Source organism: Hyperoodon ampullatus, assembly GCF_949752795.1.
Source record: "Hyperoodon ampullatus genome assembly, chromosome: 5".
Classification (NCBI taxonomy): domain Eukaryota; kingdom Metazoa; phylum Chordata; class Mammalia; order Artiodactyla; family Ziphiidae; genus Hyperoodon; species Hyperoodon ampullatus.
The window spans coordinates 105,820,209-105,839,435 of record NC_136918.1 but is presented as its reverse complement, the minus strand read 5'-3'; the positions used below and the strand labels follow the sequence as shown (position 1 = coordinate 105,839,435).

Here is a 19,227-nt window from a genome sequence, read left to right as displayed (position 1 = left end):
GTGTCAAAGGATGAATAGATATGTAATTTTGCTAAGTAGTCTGAAAGTTCCCTTTATACAGCTTGTACCATTTTGCATTCTCACCCATAAAATAAAGCTTTACCTCAGACATCACCACAGTTTTGTGTTGTCAAACTTTTGATTTTTTGCTAAGCTAATAGGAGATAAATGGCATGTCAATGTGGTTTTAATTTGTATTTTTCTTATTGTGAGTGAAGGTGAACACCCTTTTGCATATCCTTAAAGACTATTTTGTTTCATTTTCCATGAGCTACCTGTTTATATTATCTCAAGCCCATTTTCTATAAGTTAGTTGGACTTTTTCTTCTCAGTTTTCATAAACTCTTTATGTATTAGGGATATTAACCCCTTCCTCTGATGTTAGTTACAAATGTATGTGTTTTCATTTATGTTTTGCTTTCCTTATGGCATTTATATTTTTAGACATTTTAAAATGTAATTAAAATTTATCAGTGTTCTGTTGCTTCTGACTTTTGAGTCATAGTTAAGAAAAAGTTCTCTATAACCAAGTTATATGTGATTACTTCTGATATTTGTAGTGTTTAATTTTTTATATTTAGGTTTTTTTATCCATTTTGAATTTTTTCTTATGTTTGGAAGTTGGAGTGAATCAATTTTGTCTTTTAATATTGGGCTACCTGATATGGAGTAAACATTTTCCCTGATTTGAGATGCTGTTTTTGTCATATACTCATTTTTCACATGCAGTTGTCCTATTTTTGGATATTCCATTTGATTTCATTAGGCTATTTGTTGATGTGTCAGTATAATGCTAGTTGAATAATAAAGGCTTTAAAAAATGTTTTAATATTGGCAAGTTCCTTTTCGTTGCTCATGCCATTTCATGGTTTTCCTAGATATTAACTTTGTAATCAACTTTCTACTTTCAGAAAAACTTGAAGGTATGTAAATTTATATATTAGGAGAATTTAATACTTAACTTACTGAAGTATATATTTTATATTCTCTTTATCTTCCTCCAGCTCAAAAACACTGGAACACTAAGGCTGAAACTTCTCCTTCCAACTTTAATGTTATTGATGCCATGTATTTTTGCTATGACTTTTAAAAGCCCAGATGAAATTATTCTTATTGCTTCATGCTGTCAAATGTTTTAGCCTATATGCTTACTAATTTGCATCTTAGACTCTTCTTGCTAATTTAATTTCCTGTGTCTTTGTAAACAGTCTTTATTATTCTCTGGTTGTTTATATATTGTTCTTTGTATTTGGCATTTTATAGCTTACTGTGATTAGCTAGGTATAGATTTATTTTTATTAATCATTGAGATTTCCTGGGCTTCCTGTACCTGAGGATTGGTATCTTTCATCAGTTATGAAAAATTCTTACCCAGTTTTTGTCTTAGCTTCATTCTCTCATTGTTTTTTTTTTTTTTTTTGAAGTATGATTAGGCATGTTAGACTTGTACACTCCATTCCTCATGTCTTTAACTCTTGCTTGTATTTTCCATTTCTTTGTCTCTCTGTATTGCACTTTATTTTTTTACAGATCTTTCTGTTTACCAGTTCTTTCTTCAGCTGTGTCTAATCTGCAATTAAATATGTTCATTGGCTTTTAACTTCATTTATTTTACTTTTTATTTCTATAAGTTTTTTGACTGCTATTGTTTTTTATCATTTTAATATTTCTTTATTCCTTAATATTATCCTCATTTTATATTCTGGGTCTGGTTTAAATATATAAAGTCTTCATGGACTTTCTGTTGCTTCTTGCTCATGGTGTTGTGTTTCCTTATATACTGTGGTTTTTATTATCATCATCATTATTATTTACATTGTGAATTTGTATTTTCTTGGAATAAATTTATTTGCAAAAATTGAGGCCTGAATTTGAAGTGGATATTCAGAAAGGATCTATATTTGTTTCTGGCAGGTACCTGGAGATACTACTAGTCCAGGACCAATCTTAGCTAAATTCTTGGCTTGAGAATTTTTGGACCACGAACGTAATATGAATTCAGGTGACAACCTATATGAGAGGATTTTAAAACTAGATTCTTTTTTTTTTTTCTTTTCCAGGGTAGTTCAAAATGCAACCAGGCAGTTTTCCTTAACAGTCTTAGAAATGTGGTGAAGTTGGTGGGAGGAGCATATTGGTATAGCTGTTTGAAGTTTTAGTCAAGGCAAAAGCCAGCTATTTTATCCAGCATTTTACTTGTTTTCAGATGGTGAATCGCTAAGGGTACTACTCTGTCATACTTTAGAGAAAATAATGTACAGTTTATCAGTATATAGTTGAAAAAAAAAACTATGAACCTCTTCTTTCCTCACTAAAGACATTACTGAAGAAAGTATTTTGAAGATAAATGCATTGGAATGCTTGAGTATGACAAAGTAAATGCTCTTTGTTAATATTAAGTAGTGCTGGGACTTCCCTGGTGGTCCAGTGGTTAAGACTCCACATTTCCACTGCAGCGGGTGCGGGTTCGTTCCCTGGTCAGGGAACTAAGATCCCACATGCTGCACGGGTGTGGCCAAAGGGGGAAAAAAAAAAAAAAAAGATTAAGTACTGCTGAGTTGAAACATCTATATGATCAAAGATTTAGAATTAGTAAGTGTAGAAGAAATTGTTAAAAATGAGTGTTTAAAGTGTGGGCAATAACATTCTATTCTTATTTAATTCATGTAGAACAAACCTAATTTTCTTTGGCTTAAATTGGTAAGTGGATTTCTTGTATTTGGATAGTTAAGCATCATAATTTAGTGGAATTTTCCTATGGCAGATAAATGCACAAATCCACATTCTTGTATTTTAGTGTGAAAATTACTTATCTGCTTCAGAGACCCAAAAAAGAAAAGTAATTCTGGTCATAATTACCAATCTATTTATGTGTGCCTTTGTATTTTAAGAAGTCTGGTACCTTATTACCACTTGTAATATACGTGAAGTCTGGTAAACACTTGTAATATATGGTCTGAATTCCAAGCAACCCAAGGATAGAATATAGTTTGTTTCATAAATGGAGACTTTAGTGATATTCTAGTTATTTAAACTTAAATAGCTAATAGGAATATACTGATTGATGAAAGTCAAATAAAAATGATGGTAAAAGGTATAATTTTTTAAATTCAAAGGGCATGCCATCTATAATATACTTGTCCCACTGCAAATAATTTATGTTTTTATATAAATCATTTTACCTAGGTATTTCTATTTTGAGTAATTGTTTCAATTTAGGTGAATGAACTGTAGGTAACCCATAATTTGGACTAATATTAACTATAATTGGTTAATGTACAGACTGTGACATATTAAGCATTATACTAAATATTTTATTACACAAACATTAAACTCTATATGAAACATTCAACATTAAAAACCAATATAACATTATACAATAATAAATTTTTGGAAAGAAACATTTTGATGAATTTAGTTAGATATCTTAAAAAATATTCATAATTTAAGTGAGGAAAAATTGGTGTCATACATATCAACAAAATTCACATATGCAGAGCTGAGAAGAACAAATCTGTGAAGACCTCAGGTTTCTTCTTAGATTGTTGAAGGAAACTTTGATGGCAATGTTAATAATAGAAGTAGTAGTACTATATTATTATTAGCATGCACCTATAGCACCCCCAGGGATTGTTTTAAGTGCTTTACAAGAGGTAGCTACAGTTATTATTCCTGTTTTATAAATAAAGAAACCGAGGGCTTCCCTGGTGGCGCAGTGGTTGAGAGTCCACCTGCCGATGCAGGGGACACGGGTTCGTGCCCCGGTCCAGGAAGATTCCACATGCCGTGGAGTGGCTGGGCCCGTGAGCCATGGCCGCTGAGCCTGCGTGTCCAGAGCCTGTGCTCCGCAATGGGAGAGGCCACAACCGTGAGAGGCCCGCGTACCGCAAAAAAAGAAACCGAGGCACAGAGATATTAAGTGACTTGCCCAGGGTCACATATCAAGGAAATGGTGGAGCTGAGATTGAAACCCAGTGTGTCTGTAGACCATGGGTGAGTATAGGGCCAGATAGCAAGTATTTTTAGGCTTAACTCATAAGGTCTCTGTTGCCACTACTCAGTTCTATTATCTAGTATGAAAGCAACCATAGTCAATATGTAAATATATGGGTGTGGTTCTGTTTGAATAATAATGTACTTATTGACAGTAATATTTAAATCTCACATAATTTTTACTTGTTAGGAAATATCATTCTCTTGGGTGTTTTGTTTTGTTTTGGGTTTTTTTTTGTTTGTTTTTGTCTTTGTTTTTTAACAATTTAAATATGGCTAACTATTCTTATCTCATGTATTATACAACAACAGGCCTTCCTGCTCTAGACTGCTATATGTATTTTGGGGTCCTACTTTGTTCTATTGTGGACTCATTTACCCTGCATCTTGTAGAGTTTGCCTCCTTGAGAGCTAGACAGTTTGATCTCTAAACATTTCGTTGATCCTTTACACTAGGCAATAGGAAATTCAACAGGTCTGAGACAAGAAGTTTCTACTTCTACATATACTCTAGGTTTTTCCCTTAGTGATTTCACTACTATGTAAATACTTGTTGACTTTGCTGAATCTTACCCTCAGGCAGTTAGCTAGACCATATTGTTTTATCATTATTTACTTATTTTGCATGTAGTTTTTCTCATTTTAATGTCATTATAATGGACTTGGGCCTTGTTATTGAGGTAGCTGATAGTGAGGCACATACAGATCTCTTGTAATGTTGGCTCCCCTTTCATGTTCACATAATACAGACATAATTCTGCATATTTAGATTATCTACAAGGTCATATTAATCTGCACATTCATCTCTAAATTTACTGCCATAACATATTTTATTTCTACTAAAAACCTTTGTATCTCTTCCTCCTTCAATAGAATTAAGTGGTCTACCAGTCAGTACTATCTACTCAATGTAATGATGCAATTTCTACCCCATTGTACCTAGTACAAAGTTAACACCCCCTTGTTTCAACATGTTATAATAGTGATATATGCAAAGTACAGTACTATGATAGTACAGAAGAATCACCTATATATTAGTCTGGAGAGAAGGAAGGGAGTTTTTAGGCTAAGTTCTTAGGTGGAATCGTATAAATAGGTCTTGAGGAAGCAACAGATCCAAACACCTTTAAGCACACAGGAATTTTAGGCTATGTAGGAAAGTTTGCTGCAATTTGAGCATGGAATTTGGTAATTGCTATGTGTGTAAAAGTAGTTTTGGATCAGACATAAAGGTTCTTATGTCAAAATAAGGAATCTGAATTTCCTCCTCTTCATCAGTGATCTCAAATACCTAAGTAAAATAGGATGGGAATAAGTAATAAATAAGTCAAGTAGGCAGTGTGCTGGGGAAATGGGAGATGGATGGAGACTGGCAAATTGGAAAAGAGGTCCATGCCCTGACTAAAGGCAGTAGCTGCTCAGCTTATTTTGCTATGGAGAGATGCAAGTTCTGTGTTACAGGGGTTCCTCTTTATCAAGAGCTCAGAGAAATCTACATTTAATCTGAAATACCACAGTTTTTAAATATTGGAAACTAAAATATTTTAAAAAAATATTTGATCTATATAAAACAAATGTGTCAGCTGAAGGTCTTTGCTTTAGATGGTAAAATCTACACAGCAAGTGGTAAGTCTGTAAGTAGATCATTCTGTGTTTTAGGAAGATAACAATGGCAGCCATGTTGAACATGGATTTTAGGTAAATGTGGAATAGCAAGACAAGAGGTAGGGTCTATTAGAAGTTTAAGGATGAGATAGATGTGAATTAATGCTTTATTAATAGGGATAGAGAAGATTCCAGAAGTACATTGATGGTGCTATTTTATACTTACTTATTGATGGTAAAATAAATACATAATGGTTGATAATGAAAAATAATTCTCCTTTTCATCCCTGACCCCTAGTTTCTGTTTCCCCTATGTAAAGGCAACTGTTTTTACCAGTTTGTTGCATATCCCTCTAGTATTCTGGCAATATGCATTGGTGTACATGTGCCTTCTACTCTCTCCCTTCCTTTACACCAGTGATAATGTAATGAATGGATTTCTCCACCTTTGTTTAACAATATGTGCTGGAATTTTCCCCTTATCTATTCATATAGATGTAAATATATTCTCACTAATATTCTCCTTAATATTTGTATTATATTTCACTTCATGGGTATATTATAATTTAACCAGTCCCCTGTGGTAGACATTTAGTATGTTTCCATTGTTTTACTGCTACAAACCATCTGTGGATGCATATCCATATATATGTGTGTCTTTGAACTTATGTGTCTATTATTTGGAGGATTAAATTCTTATAAATGGAAATGGTAAGTCTAATGGTATGTGTGCGTTTAAAATTTTGTTGACTATTACTATGTTGCCTTTGAAAGTAGTACCACTTATCATCCCTCCAACTAGATAGCAGAGCCTATTTCTGTACTTCAGAGCCATTGTGGGATATATCAACATTTTTATTTTTGTAATATGATAGGAGACATGACACTTCATCTTTATAATTTCACTTATTTAATTATAGTAGAGAATCTTTTCATATTTGAAAAAAAATCCACTTGCGTTTCTTTTCTGTGGTCTTCTCTCCCAGTTTTCTACTAGGTTGTTAACTTTTTTTAAAAAAACAAAAATTACTTGTATAAGCTTTTTAATTAAGGAAATCAGCAAAGATTCTCAGTGTATCATTTTGCTTTTGACTGCTTTTATGTGGTTTTGTTCTGTTGACATTTAAAAATTTTAAGTAGTCAAATTTATAAATGTATCAGTTTATGGAGTATGGTTACTATACTGTATTTAGAAGGGTCTTTGTAATTATTGTGTAAAACCTAGGTCTTTTATATAATTTTAAAATTCTCAGTTATATTCTGCATTTGCATTTGTATTTAAAAAGTTGTCTTTATTAGTGATTTGCTTTGATTAAAGGCAAAAAGTAAAAAGACAATAACACATGTTGGAAAGTATGCAGAGAAAAGGGAACCTTTGTACACTGTTAGTGGGAATGTAAATTGGTGCAGACAGTCTGGAAGTTCCTCAAAAAACTAAAATTGGAACTATCATATGATCCAGCAATTCCACTTCAGTATTTATCCAAAGAAAATGAAAACACTAACTCAAAAAGACATATGCACCCCATGTTTATTGCAGCGTTATTTACAAGAGCTGAGATGTGGAAACAACCTAAGTGTGTCCATCAGTGGATTGGTGGATAAAGAAGATGTGGTATATATACACAATCAAACATTATTTAGCCATTAAAAAATGCAGTATTGCCATTTGTGACAGCGTGGATGAAACTTAAGGGCATTATGCTAAGTGAAATAAGTCAGATAAAGACAAGTACTGTATGAGCTCACCTATATGTTGAATTTTAAGACAAAAAAACCCCAAGAAACCCCCAAAATACCAAGCTCATAGATACAGAGAGCAGATTAGTGGTTGCCAGAGGTGGGGGGTGGGGAGTAGGCAGAATGCACGAAGCGAGACAAAAGGTACAGGCTTCCAGTTATAAAATAAATAAATCATGGAGATGTATTAATAATACACAGCATGGTGACTATAGTTAATAATACTATGTTGCATATTTGAAAGTTGCTAAGAGAATAAATCTTAAAAGTTCTCATCACAAGCAAAAAATTGCAACTATGTATGGTGATGGATGTTAACTAGACTTACTGTGATCATTTCACAATATATACAAATGTTGAATCATTATGTTGTACAGCTGACGCTAATATATTGTTGTATGTCAATTATGCCTCAAACAAAGGCTCCAGAAGTGTTTTAAAAAATACAACTTCAGGTATTCCTAGTTGAGTCTTCTAGGTTAATAAAATTTAAAAATTTTCAGGGATTCGTCATTTGTAATACTTCAGGATTACTAAATAATATTAAATAATTTTTAATAGTTTTCCATGCTTATGATTAGGAAATAAGTTATATTTCTGCCTGTGTGAACTCATGAATTGTTAAAGGCACATAAAGTACTTAGTAACAGTATTTTCCAAACAATTTATTTAAAAAGGAGGAACCACAGAGTTTGGACAACTTATCATAAATGGGATAATCAAGGTAAGCCTAGGGTTTGAGGACCATGTGTCATTTATTAGGTATAAAATTGGTGATATTGCTATAATATAAATGTTGGCCGAGATTTTCATTGTGCCTCTTATATTTTTGGGCCAATTTTACCACCCCTTGTATCTCTTTGAAAAAAATCAGATTTTGAGTTTTCTCTGGGGTCCATTGTATTGGGGTGAAGGTGGACTATGTGCCCATTTTGAATCGTTGTTAAATGTATAGCCACATTTTTGCCACCTGGTATACCATTGCATTTTTTCCCCCACTGTGAACACTGGTAGACATAAGTAACGTAATTGTTCATTCTATAGGAATAGAATTTCAGTGTATTTCTTTTTATTATAATTTTACTGAAAACATAACATGAATCCTAAATGATCAATATAATTTTGCAAAGCCAACTATTTAAAAACTAAATATCTGATATTATGTAACTGTTATCTCTTGAGACTTTTAAATTGGGGCAAAAATTCAGAGAAGCAATGAAAGTTATCATTCACTTATTCTTTCTAGGAGTTTCTTTGAGTTGCTGCTGTTCTTTGGAAGAGATGAGTTTTATGAAGAGCCCTTAAAGGATATTCTTGGATCATTCCAGGTAAAACAGTTTACTACTTACATATTGTCTACATTTAAAACAGGCCTTTATTCTCCCCCTAAAAATAGTATATTGATTATAAGCTTTTATATTTACTAAGGTGGCAATGCTTAAGATTCTGTTATGTTGGCAAAAAAGAAAGTTCTTAAAATTAATCTTTAGCTGTACTTCTAAGCAGTTCATACAGAGGATTCTAATTCCACATTTGCTAGACTAGAGCCTGCTGCCACCACCCTTATAGATTCCCAAGCGCATCTTGGACATATACTTGCTTTTTATTGCTAAAGGCTTTTGTTCCAAAGCCCCATGTAGAACTCAGCCCTGGGAAAAGGATTCTTTTTGCCTAGACTAGAAGCAGGCTGTTTGTCCCATGCCACTTTTTCCTTTGGTTGTCTCCTGATTTTCTCATCTGTTTTCTTAATAGCCTTCCCAAGATAGGAGGCAGATTTTTTTTTTTTTGCACATGCTCTGTGAGTGAAGAGTAAATCCAGAAGGGAATGACAAAAGATCTAAGACCTCACCTGTAGATACAAGAACATTGGATGTTTTTACCATTTTGTTGGGAAGCAATACGTAGTACCATGGCTCACTAATGGGTCCTTGGCAGTCTCTCATTGCCCTTTTTTGGGGTGGAATAAAGAAAGATGCACTTTGAGCTCCTCCTAGGGGTATAGTTGTTCAGGCAGCGTACTGCAATCTACCTTGAGGAAGGAAGTCATCAGAGTAACAGAAAAGTCATGCAGTGCTTTCTCTCACCTAGAATTTTTATTTCATGTTTATTTAAAGAACTTTTAGACTGAATTAAAACAGATTTTTATGAGTGGTCACTCTGGTACATACATAAAATAGGAAAACTATAAGCAAACTTAATTGGCTAAGGTATATCTAAAACTTCTTCACATTCAGAAGCTTACTCTAGAATTGCTTTTCCTTTCCAGTCATCAGTGTCTATTTTTCTACACCATTTTGTCTTCAGTGGCATCAAAAGTGTTGGTGATGCAGCATTTCCTAAAATAATTAATAAAAGAACTAAAAGTCACTGGTACTGAGCTTTTAAAAGCTTAAGCTGGCTTTATAATAAGTTCTGTTTAATCAACTTTTGACTCCTGCTTCAGGGGTATTGTTAAATTAGATTAATTACCCTATACCCTTCCTATACCATCTGATATCCAAGAGTTAAGAGAGTGCTCTGCTAGTCTCCTGGATTTTATTCTGCGTCACCAATATACCCTTTTGCAAGTTTTCATGTTGTCTCTGAATGTCCGTGCATGCAGAATGACAACTACATCATGACCATTACCAGGCTGACGTGGATTCAAAGATAGCATTGAATGTAAAACATAATCTGATTTCAGAGTTACAAAAATATGAAAAAATGTATATTAGAATCAGTGAAATTATGTACATTATATTGAACTTTCTACTTTATCCATCCTTACATTCAGCAAGTGGTAAAAATACCTGTTCTCATGGAGCTTGCATTCTAATTAGAGTCTATATTCAAGTATTTAAAACTTCTTAATTTTCCATTCCATTTTTCCTTTGACACTTGTGTTCTTGGCAATCTATTCTTGAACTATGACTTCAGCAAATATTTATTTAGTCCCCATTGTGTGCTAGGCACTAAGCTCTGGAAAAACCAAAATAAGCAAAAACAAAAAAAGCCCCTGCTATTGTGTAGTTTAATTCTGGTGTAGAGACAGAAAGACAAGAAGTCAAACCTTTGTAAAGTAAGAGTATTTTAGAAAGTGACACATGACTTTAATGGGAACGACTGAAGTGTTTTTAGAGTAGATGAGAGACAATACTTGACTTCTGTTGTAAATGTGTGAAATCATAGCATTTGTGAAGGGATATATCCTTTTTCTTTTTTTCTTGTGAACAGGGTTTCCATTCAGTTATCAAAATAATTAATCCCTCAAGGGAGAGTTCATGGTTTTGTATTGTTTTCTATCTCCTACTCAAATTCTAAAGCCCGCCCCTTCTCCTGTTTGTTTTTAATCTCTGCATTTCCACTACTTTTGTTGCTGTTGCTTCTTCCTACTCTGAATTTTCTTGGGCCTCTAACTCCTGCCTCCTTGGAGAGATTTCACCTTCTGTTCCCATCTTAGCTTTATGTGGAGAATAGTCTTCCAATTTCTAACTGAACTGCTGCTACTGGTGCTTTGCTGCTGGTGCTTCCCAGACATGTGCCCTAAGTGACCCAGGAAAGACCAACACATAGTCCATCATGTATACTCTTCTAAAACCTCACATTTGCTAAGTTTTGTGAATTCTCCAGGCTTTGACTGACCTTTGATAACCCAGTGACAATCCCAATGTCACTTTTGAATTTTTTAATACTTTCTACTGGTGCAAGCCCTAGTTCCCAAGTGGTACATTTCTATCCATCTTTCATACAGCTTAAGATCATGCTCTTTCTCCTCTACAAGAAGTAGGACAAACACAGCGCTGCTCATACTTTAATGTACATAAAGATCACCTGGGGATTTTGTTAAAGTCCAAGTTATGACTCAGTAGTTCTGGGGTGAGGCCTGAGAGTCTGCATCTCTAAGCCGCTCTGAGGTGACGCTGATGGTGCCGTTCCCTGATCACGCTTTGGGTTAGCAAGGGACTAACATTATTTGCTGGGTTTGAGTTAATCGCTCATCTGTTCCCCCACCTACTCCCCTCCCATTTTCCAACTGTGAGTATCCCAGCTTGCCACTCTGTCATCTTGGGCAAGTTACATAATTTCTGTGTCAGTTTTATCATTTGTAAAATGGGGATAATGATCGTACTTGCTGTATATAGGTTCATCAGTTTGGCATGGTTCTTAGAAAAATGATCAGGCTTAAGGCCTAAGGCAGGCCTGTAACCTGTCTGGTGAAATGTGTGAACTCTGAAGTCATACTGTTCGGATTTCTGTTTTTCACAGTGAGATCAAAACCTACCTCTTAAGCTTATTCTGTTCTTTCATGAATTTCAGATTTTCTAAACCTTGAGTTGTTCAAGTAGAAATTATTAATTTTTCTTATCCACTGACGATATTTTTTCCTCCGCTTTATCCCAAGAGGAAACTTCATTCTTAGAGCCAGATGTTCCATATACAGATAGTTCCCAACTTAACGATGGTTCAACTTACGATTTTTCAGCTCTACAATGGTGTGAAAGCATACCATTCAGTAGAAACTGTACTTCAAATTTTGATCTTTTCCCAGGCTAGTGATATGCCATGTGATACTGTCTCATATGCTGGGCAGCTGCAGCAAGCAGCAGCTCCCCATAGCTCCCAGTCAGCCATGCCATCACAAGAGTAAACAACCAATACACTTACAACCATTCTGTACCCAGACAACCATTCTGTTTCATTTTCAGTATAATCAGTAAATTACATGAGATGTTCAACATTTTATCATAAAATAGGCTTTGTGGTAGATGACGTTGCCCAACTGTAATGTAAGTGTTCTGAGCATTTTTAAGGTAGGCGTGGCTAAGCTACGATGTTTGGGAGGTTAGGTGTATTAAATGCATTTTCGACTTATATTTTCAACTTACGGTGGTTTATTGGGACTTAACCCCATTGTAAGTTGAGCAAGATCTGTGCTGGCTTCTAAGACCTTACTTACTTGGCACTTGGCTTCCAGTAACTTCTTTACCTCAACGCAAGAAGATGACACATTTCTTATATGATGCCCCTACCTCATTATTATTTTTAATCTGTTCATTAGTGAGCTTTCCATAGGCTCGTGATTGAATTCATACACTCCAAAATCCATTAAGTTAATTAAATATTTTAGATTCCTAATGAAATGACAAAAATAATATAAAATTTGGAAAAAATTCCTTGTAAATGCTGTTAACTAGGTTGAGGACTTATTAACAGTCGATTAACTGAATGTGATTAAATAGGGAAATGAGAGAGAGAGATAAAAGAGAGACCTTCCAGTGCTATCCAGTAATACGCCACTCCCCCTACAAGCTTGTAACAATAGGGGCTGGAGGAAATAGCAGGTGGTGGGGCATTTGGTATGTGACCAATCTCATTCTTGTTGGTGCTTCTTGAAAATGCACTAGGTGTGCAGCAGAACCAACAGAACAGGAATCGTGTTATACCTACATTAAAAATGGGATGTATGGCTCTACATGAGAGCATTCCTTCCATTGAGAGAATGACTGTATGACCCAAACTAAATGCAGCCTGCCCCAATACCCAGAGGTCAGAAAGTTTTGTAAAGTTTTGTCTCCCACTGTAGCTTCCTCATAATTTACTGCCTCATGGGCCATTCATCTAACAAATCAAACTTATAAACTTTTACCTTCTCTGTTTGGGCTTGAAGGATTTGACAGAGACCTGTTTACCCATTAGTAAAAGAGCTCTCTGTTCTAAATACTCTAGGTAAAGATGAATAAAGAGACTAATACCATTACCATCAGTTACATGGTAAGATAAGACAGTTTTTTAAAAAAGGATCAGTTATGTTCTTGCTGTGGTTGAGTCTATGGTATCTTCCATGAAACTGGAAGTGAAATTGTAAAGAAGGGACAACCTCAGGAATGTATGGAAGTAAAATATTGTATGGAGATGAAACTACTAAACTAAAAGTGAGGTGAAGGTGATCAACAGCAGATTAGCTCCAGGAAAATCCAAATCAGTGAAGGAAATAATTTTTAAACATTAATTTTCAATTCATAATTACATACAGCTGTATCTTATTTCAGTTTTCAGGATAAAGAAAAATTCCTACAGATGCAAGACTCCTGTAGAACAAACAGGATTCTCACAAAGGAAAGAATAAAATCAGGTCTGCAGTGAACTTCTTCACTGTAACAAATGCCAGAATAAATAAATAATGTCTGGGGTTTTTAAAGGGAAAAATATTATTTAATAATACAGCTGCCAGGCCCTATAGTCTATGAGAGAGGGCAACAGAAGTAAATAGTCCAAATACTTGGAAAACAAACCAGCTACATCTTTTATCAGGAAAACAAATAAAAGAAGTATGCCAGCTGATTTAGAAGTGATCCAAACAAAGAATTTACACAGAGTTGTTACAGAAAAAAATAGGACTGACCTGAAGAAACAAGTAAAAATTAGCACACTATTGTTCATATAGTTATTATGAAAATCCTATTAATATCAGAAATGATTCTGAAAAAAGAAAATACAAGTTTTAAATAAAAGCACACACACAATAATCAGGAACTAAAATCTCAGATTATGTTATTGATTGGATGGAGGTAAGGAAGATAGGGAGGGATCGAGTATATTCTTGGGCATCTGAGCTGAAGTAACCATGTAGGGTAGTGCTGTTCACTAAGTGAGCAGTGATCATAGGGGGAAGAGGAGGATATAGAAAGAAGATAAGTTCCATTCTAGACACGAGTTTTAAATATCTTTGGAATATCCAAGTACTGATGATGTGCAATAATGTTTAGTTTCATGGGTCTATATATGTATCTTCCTAATTTGTTTCTTTTTAATCCAAGAACATGTATACTTTTTATTAATCAAGAGAAAAATAGATGTTATAAAGATTTTTGTTCACTTGTTTAATTTAGGGGAAAAAAAGAAAGAGAGACCCGGGAGTAGTCAACAAAATGCCAACCAGTAATTAAAAGCGTTACTGCTAGAGCTCTACAAATGTTTTAATGAGCCTACCTTGATCTCAGAGAAAACTCTATCCCCATCCTTTGGGGTCAGTGTATAAATTACAAAGATCTTTTTTGTTCAGACTAGAAGTTGGCCTTCCTTAAGCTTTTTTTCCTGGGACTTCACCCTATTTTTAAATCTGCTTGACCTTCCTTGGGGGAGTAGAGGAAGGAGGTGGGAGGAGGTAGGGGACATAAACTTCCAAACAAGAGGAGGCCCAAGGCTATCTTCCTGCAATAGCATCTTAAAAGGAGCAAAAAATAATCAGCAGTAAAAGAACCAGCCACAATAGATCGTTATGCCCACCCTGTTTCACTGGGGCAAGTGTTGGTCTCCCCTGAGAAGTTAGAGTATATATTCATCGTGGTCATAAGACCAGCACATCTCCCAGATTTTATTATTTGTAGCTAATAGGAATAAGTTTAGAACTATTAACGTTCCACTAAAACCTTCTCAAAACTGGGACCATGTCCCCTCCTCCCTAGGCTACTTGGAAGAAATTTCCCAAATACTTAATTTGGCAAATTCCTCATCTTGGTATTCAAATCCACTTTGTATTGCTGGTTAAAAGGTTTTTAAATATAACCATATCAGCTTAAGAACAAGACATAAGTGAGAAGCAGTTTCAAAATTGTGTTCCCATATTTTCTGCTTGAATAGAAGCTCTCCTGTCTCTGCACAACTCCATCTTGATTGCAAATGACTTGCCCCACCTAAGTTTTTCCACTGTTACAAAGCACTAATCTATATTCTGTCTGTGGTTTGATAGTCTCTCCAACTACGACGTAATTAGATTTGGTGGGCAAAGACTAACTTTCATCCCTTTGTTTCCAACACTTAGTAGTCTGAGTCCCCTAAGGGGGACTGGTATGTCTGCCAGTACAAAGGAAGGATAAGTAAGTCCATAGACATTTCTATTTGATGTCTAGCCATTTCTTTCTTTAAAAAAAATTCTATTTAGAGATGTATTATCCTTGCTGGACTCTTAAAAAATAAGGAACAATGAGGTGTATTGTCTGAAGCTGTTTACTTCATGGTCCATTGGTTACCACTGTGTACAGTAAGATGGGGGAGACATCAATAAATGTATTCATGGGATGAAACCATCAAATGTTTACTTTTAGATTATACTTTGACGATGTGTAAGAAAAAAGAAACTGAAGGATGTTTAATTGTGAGAAAAGTATAAGGGAAAAGATTTCACTATCTATGAAAGAAACATGTTTGACAAGTGTGCCACATATTTAGCACTGGGAGTAAGAGGGATTTATGTTAAAATTAAAGTTTCAGATTCTGAAATCATTTTGTAAAGATTGTATTCCTTAGATAAATCTTGTGTTGAAATGGGTAAAAGCTTTGATATTTTTCCTCTGGCATTTATCTTGAAATTATTACTCATGGTTAATAATTCTTATATATCACCGCCTCAGAAATGTTTTCACTTTCTCTGTGTTTTTTTTTTTTTAATAATCTGTTTGAGTAGGAAACACTTTACTTTGGTTCAACTGTTGAAGTTCTACAGTCACTTTGAAGAGATAAAAGACCCAGAATTATTTCAAGCATAAAATATATAATAAATAAACTTGAGATAGTTAAGCTCAAGGGACCAAGAGCAAGCCTCCAAAAGATAGGACTGTCAGGGCTTCCCTGGTGGCGCAGTGGTTGAGAGTTCGCCTGCCGATGCAGGGGACGTGGGTTCATGCCCCGGTCCGGGAGGATCCCACATGCCATGGAGCGGCTGGGCCCGTGAGCCATGGCCGCTGGGCCTGCACGTCCGGAGCCTGTGCTCCACAACGGGAGAGTCCACAGCGGTGAGAGGCCCGCGTACCACAAAAACAAACAAACAAACAAACAAACAAACGGGCTGTCAACATCAGTAAGTTGCATATCTCAGGAAAGGCCGGTATACCTGGGCATATGGAAGAGCAGTCATCTCAAAAGAGATGAACATTGATAGTTACTCACACCATAGTATCCAACATAAATGAAGATCTTAATATCCTGAGTATCTTGCAATCTGTGTGTTGTCAGGAGCAGACATATATGTGCCTTTAAAGTCAGTGATAGGACTTATCTTTGAAATGAGTTCTAAAAGCATATCACGATCATTGAGGCACTCGTTATTCACTGAAAGCTGATTCTGTAGAGTGTGTTTAATACATAATAATTAGAATTATCAACATATTACTGCTTGAAGTAGTTTATATTTTCCCAGATAAAATATTAGCTCATAGAAAATTTAGCTGTAAAGAACTGTAGAGGATATTAAGTCCAATCTAATTTTTTAATAAATGATGAAACCAAAGACCAGAGAGATTCATTAATTCATTCATTCAGCAATGTTTACTGATGCTTAAGTAACTTGCTCAGTTTGTAGCATAGCCTGTATTGTGACCTGTTCTCTTGACTGACTCCAGTACTCTTTCTGCTGAGTCATATTTTACATTTAGCTCTCTGTGTAGGAATCTATGCTCAAATAAATCTTGCATATACTTGAATTCTGCTTCAGGGTCTATCTTAGAGGCTAGAACTGTAACAATAGCACTTCTCTGTTGGCCATAATATTTCATTACTTATTTTAAAATATTGATAGTAGGGCAGGGTTGTGCTTTTATTGGCATGGCAACCACCAATTAATTTTGAAATCTGATGATACTCTAAGTTGATAGTTTTACTGTATTTATGATTGCCTTCCGCTTCAGAAAAAAAACTGCTTGCTAATTTAAGTAACATTTACATTGTTACCTAAAATTTTAATGTATAAAAATGCAATCAGGTTTATTAAACAGGAGACAATTACTCATATTTAAATATTTGTTTTTTTCAAAAGCCCCAAAAGAGGTATCTTAAATAGTTCACTAAGTACATGATTCTAGTTATTTTAAAACATCAAATATGTGTAATTTATATACATTAATGCATTTTTATAATTTTAAGACTGAGAGTCACTTTAGAAATTATTTAATCCAATAATCCCTTATTTTATAGATCAGAAAATCAAGCTCCAGTGGAGTTGAGGTTTATAGAAGCAGAAAAAGGGCCCAAATCCTGTTCTCAACCCAGCATTCTTTCCAGTATTCCCTAATCTATTATATGAAATGATGTAACCATGGGTTTGCAATAATGTATATGTCAAAAGAATAGGTTTAAAGAAACATTTTTATTTATACTACCATCTTAAATGCTTCATGGTCCTAACATTTTGAAGCCTTTTCAAGACCACCTTATCTGGGAGAGGGAGGAAGAAGAAACTTTAGTTTGGTTACCTGAGTGACAGCAGATGAAGGCATCAACTAGAGTGCAAATTATAGAAATGGCAAGGAAGAAGCAGATCAGGAGATGTTGAAGAAAACTGCCATGACATTAGGATCAATAGAAGCAGATGAGTTTTATATTTGATTCCAAACACAAGCATAAAAACAAATAATTCCTAAAACCAGGAATCCCCAGACTTCTGATATTATACCCATCCAGATTTTTTTTTAAGTTTGAGCACATATCCCCAATATATGTATATTTGTTATTTATGTATGTGCACTAATACTATAATACATTATAAAACACAAAAATACATAGTAAAATATTTTAACAGTGTAAGACTTTAATGACATCAGTATGACTGAATGTGCTTTATTTTTGAAAAATTTTTAACAGTTCATATAGTACTTCAAAGTCTGATTTTCTAAGTTCAGTTTGCTTTGATACTTGGTTTTAATAGTTGTCATAGGTGAAAAAGATTCCTTTGGTAGATCCAAATGGAAAAATTTTTTTTCTAAATGTTGATACTCAGTTTTAAATGCCTTCCACCAAATTTATAATTTTTTTAATAAAAAATTTGCAATTTTGCAACTTTTTGCAAATTTGCAATTTGACTACTGAATTTCTATTGTTTATGAAATCAATCATTGTTTTCTTGAATAGCAACCATTTTTTAAACAAAATAACTCATTAAAATGCTCCAAATGAAGAATTTTTTTTTTTAGAATTTTAGAATTTATTTTTTTATACAGCAGGTTCTTATTGAAGGATTGTTTTAAACAGAAAATTCTAGTTTAAGTTTTTTAATGGCATAGATACAAGCATTATAGGTGATACCGATTTTGGGCAACAACAATCATGTAATGATGTAAATACGTCCAAACATCCATTTTAAATGATTTTCTCCTTAAGAACTTTCTTTTACAAAGCAGTAACTTTTTCACTGTATACTGTTCTCTTTATATGAGCAAACTCAGAATGTTTATGTTTTCAAAAACATCAGGTAAATACTTCTTAGGAACTTATCACAGAAATGAACAGCAAATTTGTGAGAATTGTCTTTTTGTAAAAGAAAACTGCATTAACATCTTTGAATTTTACCACTTTTAAAGTGCTTTGCCATAAGATAACCGATGAAAATATAATAATAAAAGATATCATGATCATTCTCATTTCAAAGTATTGTAAAGATTTTACTGTATTTTAAGGCTTTGTTTTTATAAATTAACCACATTGAATACCTTTTGTATTTTTGCTTTGATTTGCTGCAGTAGCTTGCTTATGAATGAATTTGACATGTATTTTATACTTTTCTTCTGGAATCTGCATTTCATTCAAAATAAGACAGATATTTCATAGTGCTTCTACTTACACAGATTTCTATAAATTCCTATTTTGATTAAAAAAGTTATTTATTATTGCAAATACGTCTTCTCTGATATACCTTTCCTTTTCTGACTGTTTGAAGAAGCTTTTAACTACCTAGGAAGTAAGATGGCAACACCTAATTAGTAATGCAAGGCCTTCCTCCTATATTATGAGTACCAGAAGAGTGGAGTGGTACAGATTTTCAGTACTGCAGGAGAAAGAATTATTATGGATTGAGGTGGCTAGTGGAGGCTTCTCTGTGGAAAAATAGTTAAGAAAGGATTTAGATAGGTTTACCGAAAG

At 34.2% G+C, this 19,227-nt stretch overlaps 1 protein-coding gene across 1 annotated transcript in view; it reads left to right on the top strand.

Annotated features, from left to right (window-relative positions):
- Nucleotides 1–19,227, top strand: part of ZNF654 (zinc finger protein 654) — a gene marked incomplete at both ends in the record, with an annotated part of 91,061 nt that overhangs the window by 50,666 nt on the left and 21,168 nt on the right. The window contains one exon of the mRNA XM_079704785.1: nt 8,585–8,666. Within this exon, the coding sequence (XP_079560911.1) occupies nt 8,585–8,666 (82 nt within the window). The remainder of the gene's footprint in view (nt 1–8,584; nt 8,667–19,227) is intronic.